The 13648-nt window shown below is 35.8% G+C and overlaps 10 protein-coding genes across 10 annotated transcripts; 6 read left to right on the top strand and 4 right to left on the bottom strand.

Annotated features, from left to right (window-relative positions):
* Window positions 1–19: 19 nt before the first annotated feature.
* Window positions 20–440, bottom strand: B0P05DRAFT_524140 (uncharacterized protein). The gene has a single exon (XM_051576164.1). It carries the CDS (start codon window positions 353–355, stop codon window positions 62–64), a length of 294 nt encoding a protein of 97 aa, XP_051439067.1. The 5' UTR covers window positions 356–440; the 3' UTR covers window positions 20–61.
* Window positions 441–726: 286 nt separating this feature from the next.
* B0P05DRAFT_445633 (uncharacterized protein) lies at window positions 727–1091 on the top strand (the record flags this gene model as incomplete). The annotated part of the gene is made up of 2 exons (XM_051573802.1): window positions 727–790; window positions 844–1091. Coding segments are annotated over 2 exons (312 nt in total), but the record flags the coding sequence as incomplete, so codon positions are not given.
* Window positions 1092–1182: 91 nt separating this feature from the next.
* On the top strand, window positions 1183–2455 carry B0P05DRAFT_524135 (uncharacterized protein). Its single transcript, XM_051576163.1, has 5 exons — window positions 1183–1344; window positions 1388–1572; window positions 1617–1897; window positions 1942–2138; window positions 2181–2455. The coding sequence occupies exons 1-5, from the start codon at window positions 1200–1202 to the stop codon at window positions 2381–2383; spliced, it is 1011 nt and encodes a 336-aa protein (XP_051439065.1). The 5' UTR covers window positions 1183–1199; the 3' UTR covers window positions 2384–2455.
* A 299-nt stretch (window positions 2456–2754) lies between these two features.
* On the top strand, window positions 2755–3246 carry B0P05DRAFT_618494 (uncharacterized protein; the record flags this gene model as incomplete). The annotated part of the gene is made up of 1 exon (XM_051583420.1): window positions 2755–3246. A coding segment is annotated over one exon (492 nt), but the record flags the coding sequence as incomplete, so codon positions are not given.
* A 531-nt stretch (window positions 3247–3777) lies between these two features.
* On the top strand, window positions 3778–4200 carry B0P05DRAFT_568183 (uncharacterized protein; the record flags this gene model as incomplete). Its single annotated transcript, XM_051581180.1, has 1 exon — window positions 3778–4200. The coding sequence occupies one exon, from the start codon at window positions 3778–3780 to the stop codon at window positions 4198–4200; it is 423 nt and encodes a 140-aa protein (XP_051439063.1).
* A 263-nt stretch (window positions 4201–4463) lies between these two features.
* On the bottom strand, window positions 4464–4995 carry B0P05DRAFT_524129 (uncharacterized protein). Its single transcript, XM_051576162.1, has 2 exons — window positions 4874–4995; window positions 4464–4816 (listed from the first exon to the last, which is right to left on the bottom strand). Exons 1-2 carry the CDS (start codon window positions 4966–4968, stop codon window positions 4729–4731), a joined length of 183 nt encoding a protein of 60 aa, XP_051439062.1. The 5' UTR covers window positions 4969–4995; the 3' UTR covers window positions 4464–4728.
* A 410-nt stretch (window positions 4996–5405) lies between these two features.
* On the top strand, window positions 5406–6342 carry B0P05DRAFT_169166 (uncharacterized protein). Its single transcript, XM_051573128.1, has 3 exons — window positions 5406–5512; window positions 5562–5842; window positions 5886–6342. The coding sequence occupies exons 2-3, from the start codon at window positions 5689–5691 to the stop codon at window positions 6257–6259; spliced, it is 528 nt and encodes a 175-aa protein (XP_051439061.1). The 5' UTR covers window positions 5406–5512; window positions 5562–5688; the 3' UTR covers window positions 6260–6342.
* Window positions 6343–7139: 797 nt separating this feature from the next.
* B0P05DRAFT_568181 (Tubulin/FtsZ) lies at window positions 7140–7637 on the bottom strand (the record flags this gene model as incomplete). The annotated part of the gene is made up of 1 exon (XM_051581179.1): window positions 7140–7637. The coding sequence occupies one exon, from the start codon at window positions 7635–7637 to the stop codon at window positions 7140–7142; it is 498 nt and encodes a 165-aa protein (XP_051439060.1).
* Window positions 7638–9434: 1797 nt separating this feature from the next.
* Window positions 9435–9680, top strand: B0P05DRAFT_448123 (uncharacterized protein; the record flags this gene model as incomplete). The annotated part of the gene is made up of 1 exon (XM_051573843.1): window positions 9435–9680. A coding segment is annotated over one exon (246 nt), but the record flags the coding sequence as incomplete, so codon positions are not given.
* A 1223-nt stretch (window positions 9681–10903) lies between these two features.
* B0P05DRAFT_633883 (uncharacterized protein) lies at window positions 10904–13168 on the bottom strand (the record flags this gene model as incomplete). Its single annotated transcript, XM_051583529.1, has 6 exons — window positions 12902–13168; window positions 12754–12848; window positions 12626–12710; window positions 11085–11314; window positions 11018–11038; window positions 10904–10936 (listed from the first exon to the last, which is right to left on the bottom strand). The coding sequence occupies exons 1-6, from the start codon at window positions 12948–12950 to the stop codon at window positions 10904–10906; spliced, it is 513 nt and encodes a 170-aa protein (XP_051439058.1). The 5' UTR covers window positions 12951–13168.
* Between the last annotated feature and the right edge of the window lie 480 nt (window positions 13169–13648).

Here is a 13648-nt window from a genome sequence, read left to right as displayed (position 1 = left end):
AGCATAGGTAGAGGCTAAATATTATCCCGTTTACTCTCACGGTAAAAAGAAAAGAGTTTATTTAATGCCAATCATTAAAGTGACCCAGTTCGCCTCGAGTCTTGGTCTTTTGTTGAAGTAGATACTCTATTTGACCTACATCAACAAAGGTAGGTAATTTGGGTATACCAGAAGGCGTGGCAATTTTGGCTGTCTTGTGATGTCCTTCTGTGAAAGTAGCACCTAAATCCCTAAGTGCAGCCAATCGTTCATTTCCTACTGGCATAGACCGAATAGACTTTGATTTTAATCTTTCTTCATACATTGTATTCTGCTCAACATCAGGATGAAAATGGTTTGTAGAAGTGTCTGTCATAGTTAAAAATAAAGAAGAAAGAAAATAAAAATAAAAATAAAATTATGCACATTTTTTCATCATAGTTTAACCAATCATAAGTGAATTAAACCCATGAGCAAGGAGTTCAACAAAGGAGATGTCTTTATAAAAGACAAGAAGAAAGAGAGGGGGAACATTGGCCCTTTTCATTACCTTTTTCTATGCCTAAAGATCGCCGAGAATTACACCGCCATAATAAGAGTGGAGATAGTATTTACTATTGTTATGAGACAAATGCTGTTTATGATATAGGCGAACAATGCCATGATAATCCACAGAATGATGCAAAGACCATAGTAGAAGAGAACAAATGTTACCTTTCTTCTTGGCTAGGATGTATTGAAACTTATTATTCAAGGTTTTCTTTAGCAGTGATACTTGAAAATAAAGGAAATACAGCCAGAGATCATTTAGGTAAAACCAACAGATTAAATGAACGCTTAATTAGTATCTAATCTTGAGTATAGCAAATGAACGAACTTATCTTGCATGGTTCAGAACATCCCTTTCGTTGATCACTTTAGGGATAGGCATCATACAAGTATACCATCTATCGAATGCAAACCATACTCGATTAGGCAGAGCACTGGGTTTGATTTTTGTGATGGCCAGTATTGTGTTTCTTTATTTTGGCAATGTGCGTTATTTTCATGCACAATGGGCATTACAACATGGCAATTTCCCTGCTAGTCGAGGCATTATTACTTGGGCATCTTTTTGCATCTTGTTCTTATTTGTAGGCATGTTGACAGTCATGTTACTTGAAACAAAGCATCGACAATAGCATCTATACTTATTTTATTTTTTTATTTTTATTATTCTAATGGATATCCAACTCTCAAGAGCAATCGCAAAGTTATCTTTACTAGATTCAATAAAGATGGTTAAAAAACTAACTTGTCATTACTCTTTTGGAAAAGAGCATATTGAAGATCGTTTTGATATTTGTATAGCAGACAAGATTGACTGTAAGTTTGTCTGGTACCATGACTATGGTTGACATGGGGTTAGGTCAAATCGTGTTTGATTCGTCCAACTATCGATTCCCGCCTGATCTCATCTTTAGAAATCGTCATGTAAAAGAGTTGTTTGATGTGGACGATGTGGCAAGTCTTTTGCCTGATAAGGAGTGGAATATAAATGATGAAGATTGTTTATATGACTGGTTTGAACGTATTCTGACTACTGTCAAACAAGTTAAGTGATACTATGCAAGACTGAATATTGATACTATCTTTAGGATGCCTTACAACAAGACACTCGAAAGAAGCGCAGTACGTTGGATCCAGATGCAGATCATGTCTCTAAACGAAGGAAACCAGCCATGCCTGACTTGAGTGATGATGAAAAAGATGTATTCCAAAAGAAGTCATCTTGTAAACTAGACAATTATCCTATTTTTACAATCAAACAATCAACAACATCAGAGAGAAAACCAAACATGGATTCATGCGTCATTCCACCCAACGCAATACAAAAGAGAAAAGAATGCGTGATGATGTGGATAAAGAAATTTAGAGAGTAAGCCATACTGCATTCCAATCATGGTGTTGACTTGTCTATAGTCAAATCATACGGTATGATCCAGTTGAATTTAGGCATTTTACACTCTACTTGAATTTCAAAATTGCTCAAGATACTGCTTTATGGAAACGTTATTATCAGTTAAAGCGAGAGAGATTGACTGTATTTCAATCGATTCATAATGATACAGACAAGCATTTAGCACGTCCTAAACCATTTGCCCCCATGATAGTGCATTGTAAGTAAGGTTGTCAGTCAAGACAAATTAACCCAATACTAGTTCAAATGAATCATGATTTCCCAATAAGCAAAATCAAGGTCAAATTGATATCTGTCTTGAATACAACTGAAGTCAAATCTTCAGATCCCGATACAAAAATCATACATTTTCGAGTCAATTCCATGGAGGACATGATACAAGATATTATGCCACAACTGACTGATCATGCTATTCGATTCCATTTACTACAACAACAACCATAAACAACACCAAATGTAAATAATAATCTTAAGAAAAATAGTTACAAAAAGTATAGTGTATGTCTACAATAAAGGCAATTTTGAAATAGTTTATCAAATATTGACTGCGTTTACTAAGTGTAATCTGGATATCGGCTGGACCACCAATGAGAAAGACAAGGGCGACATTACTCGCTATAATACTTGTCTTGGTGCAGTTTACTGTAATTATGAGTCTTGCTCTCTGTACGGGAAAACTGTGAGACCAAAAAATAACATGGATTTGATTCAAAAGCAACAATGCCGTTACAAGCACATTGTAAAGTATAAGCCTTGCAATGTTCACCTCAGGTTATAATTATTTTCTCAAGCAAAATACTTGTTTTGTTGATACCAATGGCTATCATACGCATGAAATCTGTTCCCGAAAACATCTCTCAGGTGACAGCATACGCAAGTTTTTAGAAAAAGTTAAGAATGATCCTCATACTACACCCAAAAAAAAAATGAAAACCAGTATTCCCTCCCGTACTAGCGAAATAATCGAGACAGCAAGAGGGATTGATTTGGTTTTATCCAACCAAAATAGAGTTCAGTATGAACTGAATTCTGCAAGATCAGTCTTGGGCATACAGAAGAACAGTGAATCCTTGGATGAACTTGGAAAGATTAGGAAAGAATATGAAGAGTTTATCACCTATGTTCAGGTTGCATCTGATGAATACTTTGTTATTGTTTTCAACCCTCCAGGAATAAGTAATTACCGCCTTCCTTTTGCCACTCAGTTTATTATCACTGATGTTACTTACAAAGCTATTTCTGGCAAGAAGTACTTTTGCTCTTCCATTATTTATCTAGAAAAAGTGTTATCTTTTTCCAGGCGGTAATGAGTGATTTGGGAGCAAACAATTTTGTCCAGTGTTTTATTCAGCTGTTTACAACTCAATAAGTACCAATTTCTTGAAGTGATTATGGACTTTTCCGCTGCACAACTCCAAGAATTTATCCATGTTTTAAATTTCCATTTTGATAATAGTGCTAACGGCAGCGGTTCTCCCGAACAAATGAATGAAGCATTGATGTTTTTGAAGAGCTGCTATATGCATTGGCTGCAAAGCGTCTAGCGGTTAGTGAAGAATGATTCAGTTATGCTCCCCCCTCCCTCATTTGTAGCTGGATTTTCTTCAGTTTGTCTATCGTTTGAGAAAACGCTGAGAACCAGCTTACTTTTGTTGAAACAGTTCTTTAGTTGCTTATGAAGTTTTCCAACTGCCGTCGATGGCTGTAGTGGCGGCTGCAGCCTTCCGTCAGCAGCATGATTTTTTTTATACAACTGAAAGATAAAAAGCTCTTTGTTTTCTCATCCGATGAGAACCTCAAATTCTGTAAAAGCATTCCACAGAATGTTGTGTTCTACCATGAATGAAAAGGCTCCTCTCTCACTCGGAACGGGACAGCTCTTGTCGATTGCAAAGAATGACCTGGAATCGCTGAAGTGCTATTACGATCATGGTATTCCTGTCGGGTATGGCACCAAGAAAAGATATAGGCCAAACAAAAGACTTGTTAGCTTTTATGAAGAAAGTCACAGCCGAGTACCCGATACGACCGAGGCACATCTTGGTGATAAAGGATTGAAAGTCAACAGAAACAAGAACAAACAAGAGCAAGATCAAAAATATTTTGAGAATACGAAGAAAGAAAGCCAAAAGAGGTCCTCTGATTCCATCGATGCTGATGTTGGGGAAACTGACGTTTCTTACGAAGACCTATGCAACAAAGACGACGAATTGATCCTCGGAAAAGCAATTAGAAGCGAAGAGAATTTAATGTATAGTTAAGTTGTTGCCCATTCATTCGATTACTGTCAATTCAAAAAGAAACGATGTTGTTTTGGAGGAAATCAAAGAAGAAATCCCTACAGAATATGATGTTTTGCTTTGTGATCATGAAAATGATGGTTGTGAGCATATATGGGCCCAACAAACGGAAGAAACATCTTTATACTCAGAGGTGGGAATGACACCTAATTTTGTCTAGATTGGTTCATCCAGAACATTTATTCAAGATTGCGCTCTCTTTTCTCGACTTCTTTATTATACGAGATTAATTTATGTACAGAAATTGAAAAGGTGTCTCAATCGCAGATAAGTCGCTTGAAGTGCTTCCATTTATGAAAAAAAGCTATTCCACTATGAAAGACTTTTACAATACAGGGAAAATCAAGAGCTTGAATGGGCAAGATTCAGCATTAGCTATATTGAAAAAGAGGTTCGAGGAGCTGTACCGCAGGCACATTCTCTACTTATTTCTATTGCTACAAGCTTTCGTATGAAATGCCAGGTTATGGATCAGCCCTCAGGATATGCCTATCGTGTCTGTTCGATGTAAGAATTATAAGTGAGTGATGAAGTGGAGAACTTGTCTTGGATCCTTGAAGCCATATGGATCTGCAAAGTAAATATGAATGTGTTTTTTTTGCGGATGACCCAATCAACTAAACTTTCTTGATAGAATGAAATGATATTGGAAGTCGAAGTCTTATTAAAGAAAGAAAGAAGAGTTTGCCTTGACCCTAAGCGAAAAGACAAAGAGTTGCCACCAAGCATCAAAAAATTGAAGCAATTCAAAAAGGGATAATAAAGTCTTTAGTTTTTTCCTTGTCATTCTTTCTTTAAGAAAAAGTGTAGCTACCGAGTAATTTTGGTTGGCTTTTAAAAGCAAACTTTAGAGAAAGCAGCTTTTGGATAAAGAGATATTGTAGATATCGATAATATGTTCCTGTACAAATGATCTTTAAGGTTTTCATAGATATTCTAAAGCCACATTTGAAAACTGCCTTTATTGCCAACATCTAATAAACTTGCGCATTGAGCGTGTGTATACATACGCTTGTTTTTCTGCAACTGATACAAGATTGATTTTTTTTGAATGATTTTCCGTTTGGTAGACTCATTGTAAATAGGCCAATTATTACTGCTCTCCGAGTATTCGGCAAAAAAGGTAATATGCATAATGACTAAAACCGTCTTTTTTATTTGTGCTTGTGTAATTCATCATAATAAAGATGTTTTTTTCTCCCACTTGATATGTTTAGAGAGATAACATATATTACTTGTATTTTAAGCACATCTACTTTTGGAACTGAACTAAGTAATTTGTATATTTCTTAACAAAATATCGTTGCTTATCTCTGATTTAGTCTTTCGATTTAAACCTGAAAATAAAACCACTAATATTGATTATAACTTACAGGTATATTTCCATAGATATGTTCCTTATAATAATATAGTTAGAGTGATGTAGTTATAGGTGCTGCAGCATTTGCAATGATAGCCTCTTTGGTTTTGTTAAAGATAATTGACTCGATGACAAGATTCAGAATAAGGGCCATAACAGTCTGGACTGTAGCTTTATTGATTGCGGCTATTGTATTAAGAGCAAGATATGGTATTTTTATGCCATTGAATGATACTCGCTATAGTAAGTTGCATAGGATGATTGTCTTGCATTACAATGTCTATAGATTTATATAATTCAACTTCGTTTTTCCTTTGTCTTACTGTCATAACCTGGTCAACATTTTGGTTCTTTAAGAAAGTTTCCCCATTGCAGAATACTACACAGCATGAGCTATCTTACTCTTTGCCTCAAAGACGTCCAAGTCGAGAAAACAATGCGCTTTCTGTACATCGTTACGATGAAGAAATTGATTATACGTTACCTTCTTATTCTGAATTGCCTTCACCTCCAGCTTATACAAAGTTGCCCGATGTTGTGGTCATAGAACATACACAAGATCATGATCAGACCATGAATACTTTTTCTCATTCAAATCCCACTCATGAAAGGCATTCAATTGACATTGTAGATATGAATCAGCCAAATCACCAACAATAAAATGCTCTGAAAAAGTCATTCTGTCGTACAAATGATCTGTTGGTCCTTGTTGTAACACAAGAACAACAAGAAAAAGAGAAATGTATTCATTATTATTGAACAGGAAGAGTATATTTTTTTTCCTTTGTTAAACAAAGCTATTTGACTAGGCCTTTTTTTTTTCTTTTAAAGAGAAAAAGATATGCGTCCTACATTATGATAGCGAACTTTGAATTGATCGAGTACAAGTGTATCTCTCTTTTTGGACTGCTCAATCGAGCGAGTAGTCACAGTAACCACAAGTATAAATTTTTTCATGTTTGACAGCTCAACAAAAATTTTTTCTTTCTTTATAAAACAAAAGTTGGTATGTATAAAAGAAAAAACAAGCGAGTGTGAGTGAAGAAAATTCTTTTATATGTCTTCAACTATCTTATCGACCTTGATGAGACAAACCGCAGTGCTTCGCTGAGTGCTGTTGATACTTGCCAGTATAACAAACAGACACACAACACGCTTGTTTCTTTTTTTTTAGACAAGTATACTTACATATTTTTTAAGACATAGGCCATGTCAATGATTTGTTTTTAAAAGGAAATGTATATCTGATTTGGTAAGTTGACAGAAAGATACGCGTCAAAAGAAAATTTGCTTTTTTTGATGACAGGATGAAACATGACAACATCAAAATATAGGAAGAGCCGTCTTAGAGCCTCTCGTTTACGAAATATCGAAACGTTGTGGCTTGTGCTGAGTGATGTTTTATAAGAAATAACTGAAAGTCATCAAAAAGCATATTTTCTTTAAGCGTGTATATATATATCCTAGCCCTCTTTTACTTACTTTCTTTAGATATCCATATAAATATATTATTTATTCAATAAAAAAGTTTTATTCCCACTTAATATTCATTGTCTTCCATTTCTGAGTCTCCAAGAGAATCAGCACCTACTTCTTCATAATCCTTTTCAAGAGCAGCCAAATCTTCACGCGCTTCAGAGAACTCACCTTCTTCCATACCTTCACCTACATACCAATGAACAAATGCACGCTTAGCATACATCAAATCAAATTTGTGATCAAGACGTGCCCAAGCTTCAGAAATGGCTGTTGTACTAGACAACATACAAACAGCACGTTGTACTTCAGCCAAATCACCACCAGGTACAACCGTAGGGCGCTGATGATTGATACCCACTTTAAAACCCGTAGGACACCAATCCACAAACTGAATCGTACGTTTTGTTCTGATAGTAGAGATGGCAGCATTGGTGTCTTTAGGTACAACATCACCACGGTATAACAAACAACAAGCCATGTATTTACCGTTACGAGGATCGCACTTGACCATCTGATTATTGGGTTCAAAGCAGGAAGAAGTAATTTCAGGAACAGACATTTGTTCATGATAAGCCTTTGCAGAAGAAATGATAGGTGCATAAGTCACAAGAGGGAAATGGATACGAGGATAAGGAACTAAATTGGTCTGGAATTCGTTGAGATCGACATTAAGAGAACCGTCAAAGCGAAGAGAGGCAGTGATGGAGGAAACCACTTGAGCAATAAGACGGTTGAGATTAGCATAAGTAGGTTGTGCAACGTCTAAATTACGACGACAAATATCATAAATAGCTTCATTGTCTACCAAGAATGAAACATCAGAGTGTTCTAATGTGGTGTGTGTTGTCAAGACAGAGTTGTAGGGTTCGACAACAGATGTAGAGAGTTGAGGAGCAGGATAGACTGAGAATTCTAATTTGGATTTCTTGCCATAGTCAACAGAGAGACGTTCCATTAAAAGAGCACCAAACCCGGAACCAGTACCACCACCGAATGAGTGAAAGACTAAAAAGCCTTGAAGTCCAGAACAATTATCAGCCAATTTACGAATACGATCCAAGACATTGTCTACCATTTCTTTGCCTACAGTATAGTGACCACGGGCATAATTATTGGCAGCATCTTCTTTGCCACTAATCAACTGTTCTTTTTTATATATATATTAGTCACAATACATACTGTGATTTTGTATATCAGTTACCAGGATGAAACAATTCACGATAAGTGCCAGTGCGAGTCTCATCAATCACAGAAGGCTCTAAATCAACCATGACTGTACGAGGAACATGCTTTCCACGCTCAGTTTCAGAGAAAAAAGTTTCAAATCTGTCTGGTCAACCCAATGAAAGAATGCTCTATAGACTTACGAATGATCATTGATATGGCTACCTTCAAGAAAACGACCGTCGGGCTGAATGCCATGCTCGTGGCAGTACTAAACAAAATCAGTTGAGGATCTTGTGCGATGAATTTTCTTACCAGTTCCCAACAAGCATTACCTATTTGGACACCTGCCTGACCTATTAAGAAGAAAGACAAGTTAAACAAGACTTTCATAAACAAGTAACTTACCAACATGAAGTGAAATAATTTCTCTCATGATTTATTTAATAGGAAGAAAAAAAAAGAAAAATTTTAAACAATAAAAAAAAAATTGTCTGTGATATCCTGTGAGGTCTTTGTGTAAAATGCGTCACTTTATTCTTGTTTTCAACAATTGAAGTTTAGGCGGGCTCTTAATTTAAACAAAGGTAAGTGATCATCATTGAATGAACTATAGTTTCTAACTTTATTTTCAGCTCACTCATTTCGGACACCCAAAAAAAGAAGGGGTTTCTCTTGACCGTGTCTTTTCTATATTAATAAAACTATTGCAACAATGAAACACAAAGGTAATCATTTTCATGCTTCCGATAGTCTTGAGACATTTTCCTCACTCAGCTTTATTGAGGTGAGAGAGGGGTATGGCAGAAGAGACTATCGCGTTACTATATTTAAAAAGTTTGCGCACTCAGATGTTGCCGGTGAAGCTCGATTGTTTCGTCATGATAATCTCTACAACAGAAATAATCCAATTATACGCATAACTTAATTTTTGTAATTCAATTGAATAAGTAAACAGTGACAGTGCCCTCTATCTAAGCCTCCTATCTGGAGGCAAAATATTAAAAACAGTCCATCTTAGTAAAATTTTACACCATACAGTGCATCCACTGCCATTTGGAGATCATTGGTAGGAAGTTAAAAAACAACTGGTCATTTTTGTGAGCTTTTATTTGGTCGTTCCTGAGACGTTTTTTTTTTCTTTTTCTTTTGTTATTTTACTTTTACAATGAGCCATAACATGAACACTTTCTTTTTCTATGAAGACGGTACTGGTGGCGCTTTTGACGAGCAAGGTCAGGAAGCACCGAGTTACGTCGAGGATAAATCATTTCGCTTGAAAAAATTGAAAGATCGAAAGTATATCAAAAACCAAGAAGTTCAGGTTGAAACAAGATCTCCAGCCGACACTGAGATGAAAGAGGCTGAGCCTAAGAAGGAAAGAGATCTGCAGTATAACGTTTATACGTTCGAAGATCGCAAGCGTTATTTTTATTTTTTAAAGGAAAAACTCATGAAACCAAAGCAGGCAGCCATAGCAGCCAATGTCAATTACCACACTGCTCGCAAGTGGAAACAAACATATGAGGATGATCCTAAGACAAGTATCTCAGTTAAAAAAACCAATGAAACCATTTATAGAATAGTCAGCCAGCTAAATGAAGCCCATAAGTCTCATTTAATCAATTTTTTGACGAAAATTCTACGGCAACAATTCAGGGCGCTGTAGAGGACTTGACTGGATATAAAAAAGTCACGGTTAGCCGAGTTTATGAAGGAGGAGCGCAATATTAGGTTGTAAGTCGACATCCTGTTGCCAGAAACAAAGAGGAAAACCTTCAGAAACGAGCAGATTGGGTTGAAAGGTGGGTCCAAAATGGTATGGACTATCTCAAGAACTGTATATTTGTTGATGAGTCCGGATTTAATATCAACATGCGTCGTAGTCGAGGCTGGTCACCACGCGGTTCAAAGTCGATCACTGAGACTCCGTCGACAAAAGCTACTTTGCATAGTGTTCTTGGTGCAATTTCGGCAATCGGTGTTGTGAATATGAAGCTAAAAGAGTCTGAAAATTTGAAGAGAAGGAAAGTAGTTGGAGCTACAAAAAGAAAGGCACCTGAGGATCAATTGTCTGTAACCAAGGGTACTACAGGTGAACATTATCTTCAGTTCATTAGTGATACCATGGATATCATGGATGAGTTTTCAGAAATGAAAGATTACTTTATCATTATGGATAATGCTCCAATTCATGTCCCTGAAATAATTGATCCAATAATCATGCAGCGAGGCTACATCTCAGTATACTTTCCACCCTACTTGCCGGAATTAAATCCAATTGAACAATTCTGGTCCATCATAAAAGCTAAAGTAAGACGAACCAAGCTTAGTAATATAGAAATTCTTACTTCTAGAATAATTGAGGCTAGTGAAGCTGTACCAATTGTTCATCTTCTCCCAGGACAAAGGACTCTAGTGCTCCTTGAACACCAAGTTGTATTCATCGCTGTTGATGTTCAGCACATGCGACAAGGCAAGTCTTTTTTACATATATTATCATAATGATCTTGCTTGATAAAAGTCCTTCAAAACACCAATTTCAACAGTGCTTAACTTGCTAAATCTTTCCAAGAAGGACAAGGAGAGTGAATCGAGCTGGCAGTTGAGAACTTCTCCATAAAAGCTAGCTTGCTCAGCTACCAAGCGTCTTGCTTCTTCTTAAGTGAATTCATTGACTTGCAAACCTTCAAACTATCAAACAAAAATAAACAAAAGTGTAATGAGTACTTGACTTACTTCTTGGTAGCTTCAAGAAAAGAGCATCCCTTTTACTTCATCGGCCTGGATTTCACCCTTGAAAATATTTAGTATACATTTCTAATAGTATGTGCTTACTTACATCTTCAAATACTCTGTTCCAGGTCCGGTCTTCAACACTGCAACAGTTAAGAGCGTCCTTTTTGCTGAGGTCAGGACGGTACTTTCTCAAAGCGTTCTCGCAGGCACTTAAAACGCTACTTTTGAACTGATCAATAGATTCAAAAGCAGCACGATCAAAGAAATTGGAATGTGTGCTCAGGAAAGACTCCAAATTAAAATCTTCTTGATTCTTTACAAAGTCGTAAAGAACTATACAAAAGTTAGATAACTGTCTTTATATTTTCCGGCTTCTTGATGCCTTTGTATTTCATAATGGTATTTTTTTTTATGTGTAAATTCAACAAAGTTTAGAGATAGTTGTAAATATAGCAGTGGATATAGAAAGCATTGTTAGATATATAAATTTGAGATTATAGGTAGAGAGAAAAATGGTTTAACTTGAGAACCAAATGTTGAATTGATTTTATTGATAGAAACTCCTTGTTTTGATGATGGGACTCTTATTTTGCATTTCAGTTGACCTTTGGGCGATCTTTTCAAAGGACGATACAAGAAACAGAAAAAAAGAACTTCCACAAATGAAGGTGTCTTGCTAGTTGTGATGAGTAAGATTTCATAAGTATTGGAAGTATATGCTGATATTGTTTGATCATAGAATCCATAACTTTACGAAAAGCTGATACCATCGTGAAGGTAAAGGCTACAACTACTCAGATTGCCAGATGTTTAATGATTATGTTACTCGTGTAGTCCTTGGGCGAACAAAAGTTGGCGAGGATTTCAATCTGACACACTCTTAAACACGCTCAGTTTTTTGTGGATGATTTGTCGAGATGTTTGTTTTAAGATAATATAAGTAGCACTTGGTAGTACTGCCTTTGGTATCAATGACAGCTTGATATTGATTGGTCAAGCGTCTGGTAGTATGCATGTAATGAGAAGATAAAGTGGTATTCAACTACCTCTTTGTATCCGTATAAGTATTTCACATATACTGGTTCATATCTGTTACTAATTCGTTTCTCTTCTCTTCTTTGCTCTTATAATCTAATGTAAATAATAGTATAAAAAAGAATTATTTATCAATTGACTACTTTTAAAAAGAATAAACAAGTTTTTATTGTTCATCATACAAAGAGACCAGTAATTAATTGAATGCATTTGAAGATACGTAATTTATTCAAATAGAAAAAAAACATTGTAGAATACTTTGAAGCTGATAACAATTGTATTTTCAACATCTATGCATGTATGCTTCTTTTGGAGTGAACAGAATGTTCCCCTTCAAGGGATCTTTGTGGAGTTGGCGTTTTGAAACACGGACTAGGATGGGGTATGCATAGAAATAATGTCCCCAGGAATTTGAGCTTGAGAAGAAGGAGTATTTATTAAAATCAATGCAGATAACTGAATGATTGACTTCAGCTTTTAAGTAGTGGAATAATTGAGAGAAGCTGGTACGTTTCATAGTAGTCATGGGGCAAGAAAATCTTCCTCAACAAGACAATACGGTACGACCCATCGTACTTATGGTCCAAACAATAAATATAATTAAGATACCACTAGAACTATCTTCATTGTTCATGACCTTAACTGCATCTTCCAGTTTGTCGCATAGTTTGATCGGATTATTGATGTTCTTGGTCTTATTTGATTTGCACTCAAGAGAAGAAAACGCTTGGTTTTACTGAAAAGTCAGCGAATTTACCACAGTTAGTAAGAGAAGGATCAAGTTCAGTACATTGGTCGAATTGCAAATCAGCCAATTTTGTATTTGGAAATTCTGTATGATCAAGAAATAGATGTCGTAGCTTTTCCTTGCTACACGCTTTCTACTAACTTCTTCTTTGATTGTCATTCTAAAGAAGCCTAAAAAGCGGCCCATTTTGCGTAAATGTACTGAATTGTGAATAATAACAATACATTAAGAAACAGGCTTTTCTTGTCTAAACTTCTTGACTGACTAAAATAATCCTTTGTGCTGTAACTACTACTAAACTTTTAATAAGCTTAAATTCAAAAAGCTGAAAGAGCAGGCTGTATTAAAAAAAAAAGCATTATAGAATGAACTGGAAAGAATAAACATCATCTGAAACCAAAAAAGAGTTTGATTATTGCATCAGCATCACGCCTTGATTTAACAGCCCATATCCTTTTCTGTTCACTTTTTTGTTAATTCTATGTAATCTTTCAATTATCAAAGAGAAGCGTGTTTTTATAGTATACTATGCCTACCAGTAGTTGAAAGATGCAATAAGGTTAGCGATCAATAATGCTAACTTCTTACCCGGATCCAAGATATACAATCTAAAATAGGTAATACGGAAGCAGTCCTCTCACGTGATAGAAGATCTTTTGGTTGATCACTTGCAAGATTCCACTTGAATGAAACGTGACCCAGAATACAGCCAATCAGAAGCACACGTGGGAGAGCATGTCTTTACTTATTGGAGGTACAAACTATTATTCTAAAGAAGTACAAAAATCCATGCTTTAGGTTTCTAGAACTTCATTGGTATATACTTGATAGCTTGAGCCCCCTTCTTTCCTTCTTTATTTATTTATTTCCCATTCATTTCCTCT

Source organism: Gilbertella persicaria (genome assembly GCF_025201335.1).
Source record: "Gilbertella persicaria strain CBS 190.32 chromosome Unknown B0P05scaffold_3, whole genome shotgun sequence".
Classification (NCBI taxonomy): domain Eukaryota; kingdom Fungi; phylum Mucoromycota; class Mucoromycetes; order Mucorales; family Choanephoraceae; genus Gilbertella; species Gilbertella persicaria.
Note: the sequence above shows the minus strand (reverse complement) of the source record. Positions and strands in the feature narration are given on the sequence as shown.

Excerpts from the sequence above, each read along its gene's own strand:
- B0P05DRAFT_524140 (XM_051576164.1), bottom strand. The coding sequence starts at position 355 with ATGACAGACACTTCTACAAACCATTTTCATCCTGATGTTGAGCAGAAT.
- B0P05DRAFT_524135 (XM_051576163.1), top strand. The coding sequence starts at position 1,200 with ATGGATATCCAACTCTCAAGAGCAATCGCAAAGTTATCTTTACTAGAT. Across the intron at positions 1,898-1,941 it reads TGGATAAAGAAATTTAGAGA|TCAAATCATACGGTATGATC; the intron begins GTAAGCCATACT and ends ACTTGTCTATAG. Across the intron at positions 2,139-2,180 it reads TGCCCCCATGATAGTGCATT|TTCAAATGAATCATGATTTC; the intron begins GTAAGTAAGGTT and ends ACCCAATACTAG.
- B0P05DRAFT_524129 (XM_051576162.1), bottom strand. The coding sequence starts at position 4,968 with ATGCTTGGTGGCAACTCTTTGTCTTTTCGCTTAGGGTCAAGGCAAACT. Across the intron at positions 4,817-4,873 it reads ACTTCCAATATCATTTCATT|TTTGCAGATCCATATGGCTT; the intron begins CTATCAAGAAAG and ends ATTCATATTTAC.
- B0P05DRAFT_169166 (XM_051573128.1), top strand. The coding sequence starts at position 5,689 with ATGATAGCCTCTTTGGTTTTGTTAAAGATAATTGACTCGATGACAAGA. Across the intron at positions 5,843-5,885 it reads ATTGAATGATACTCGCTATA|ATTTATATAATTCAACTTCG; the intron begins GTAAGTTGCATA and ends CAATGTCTATAG.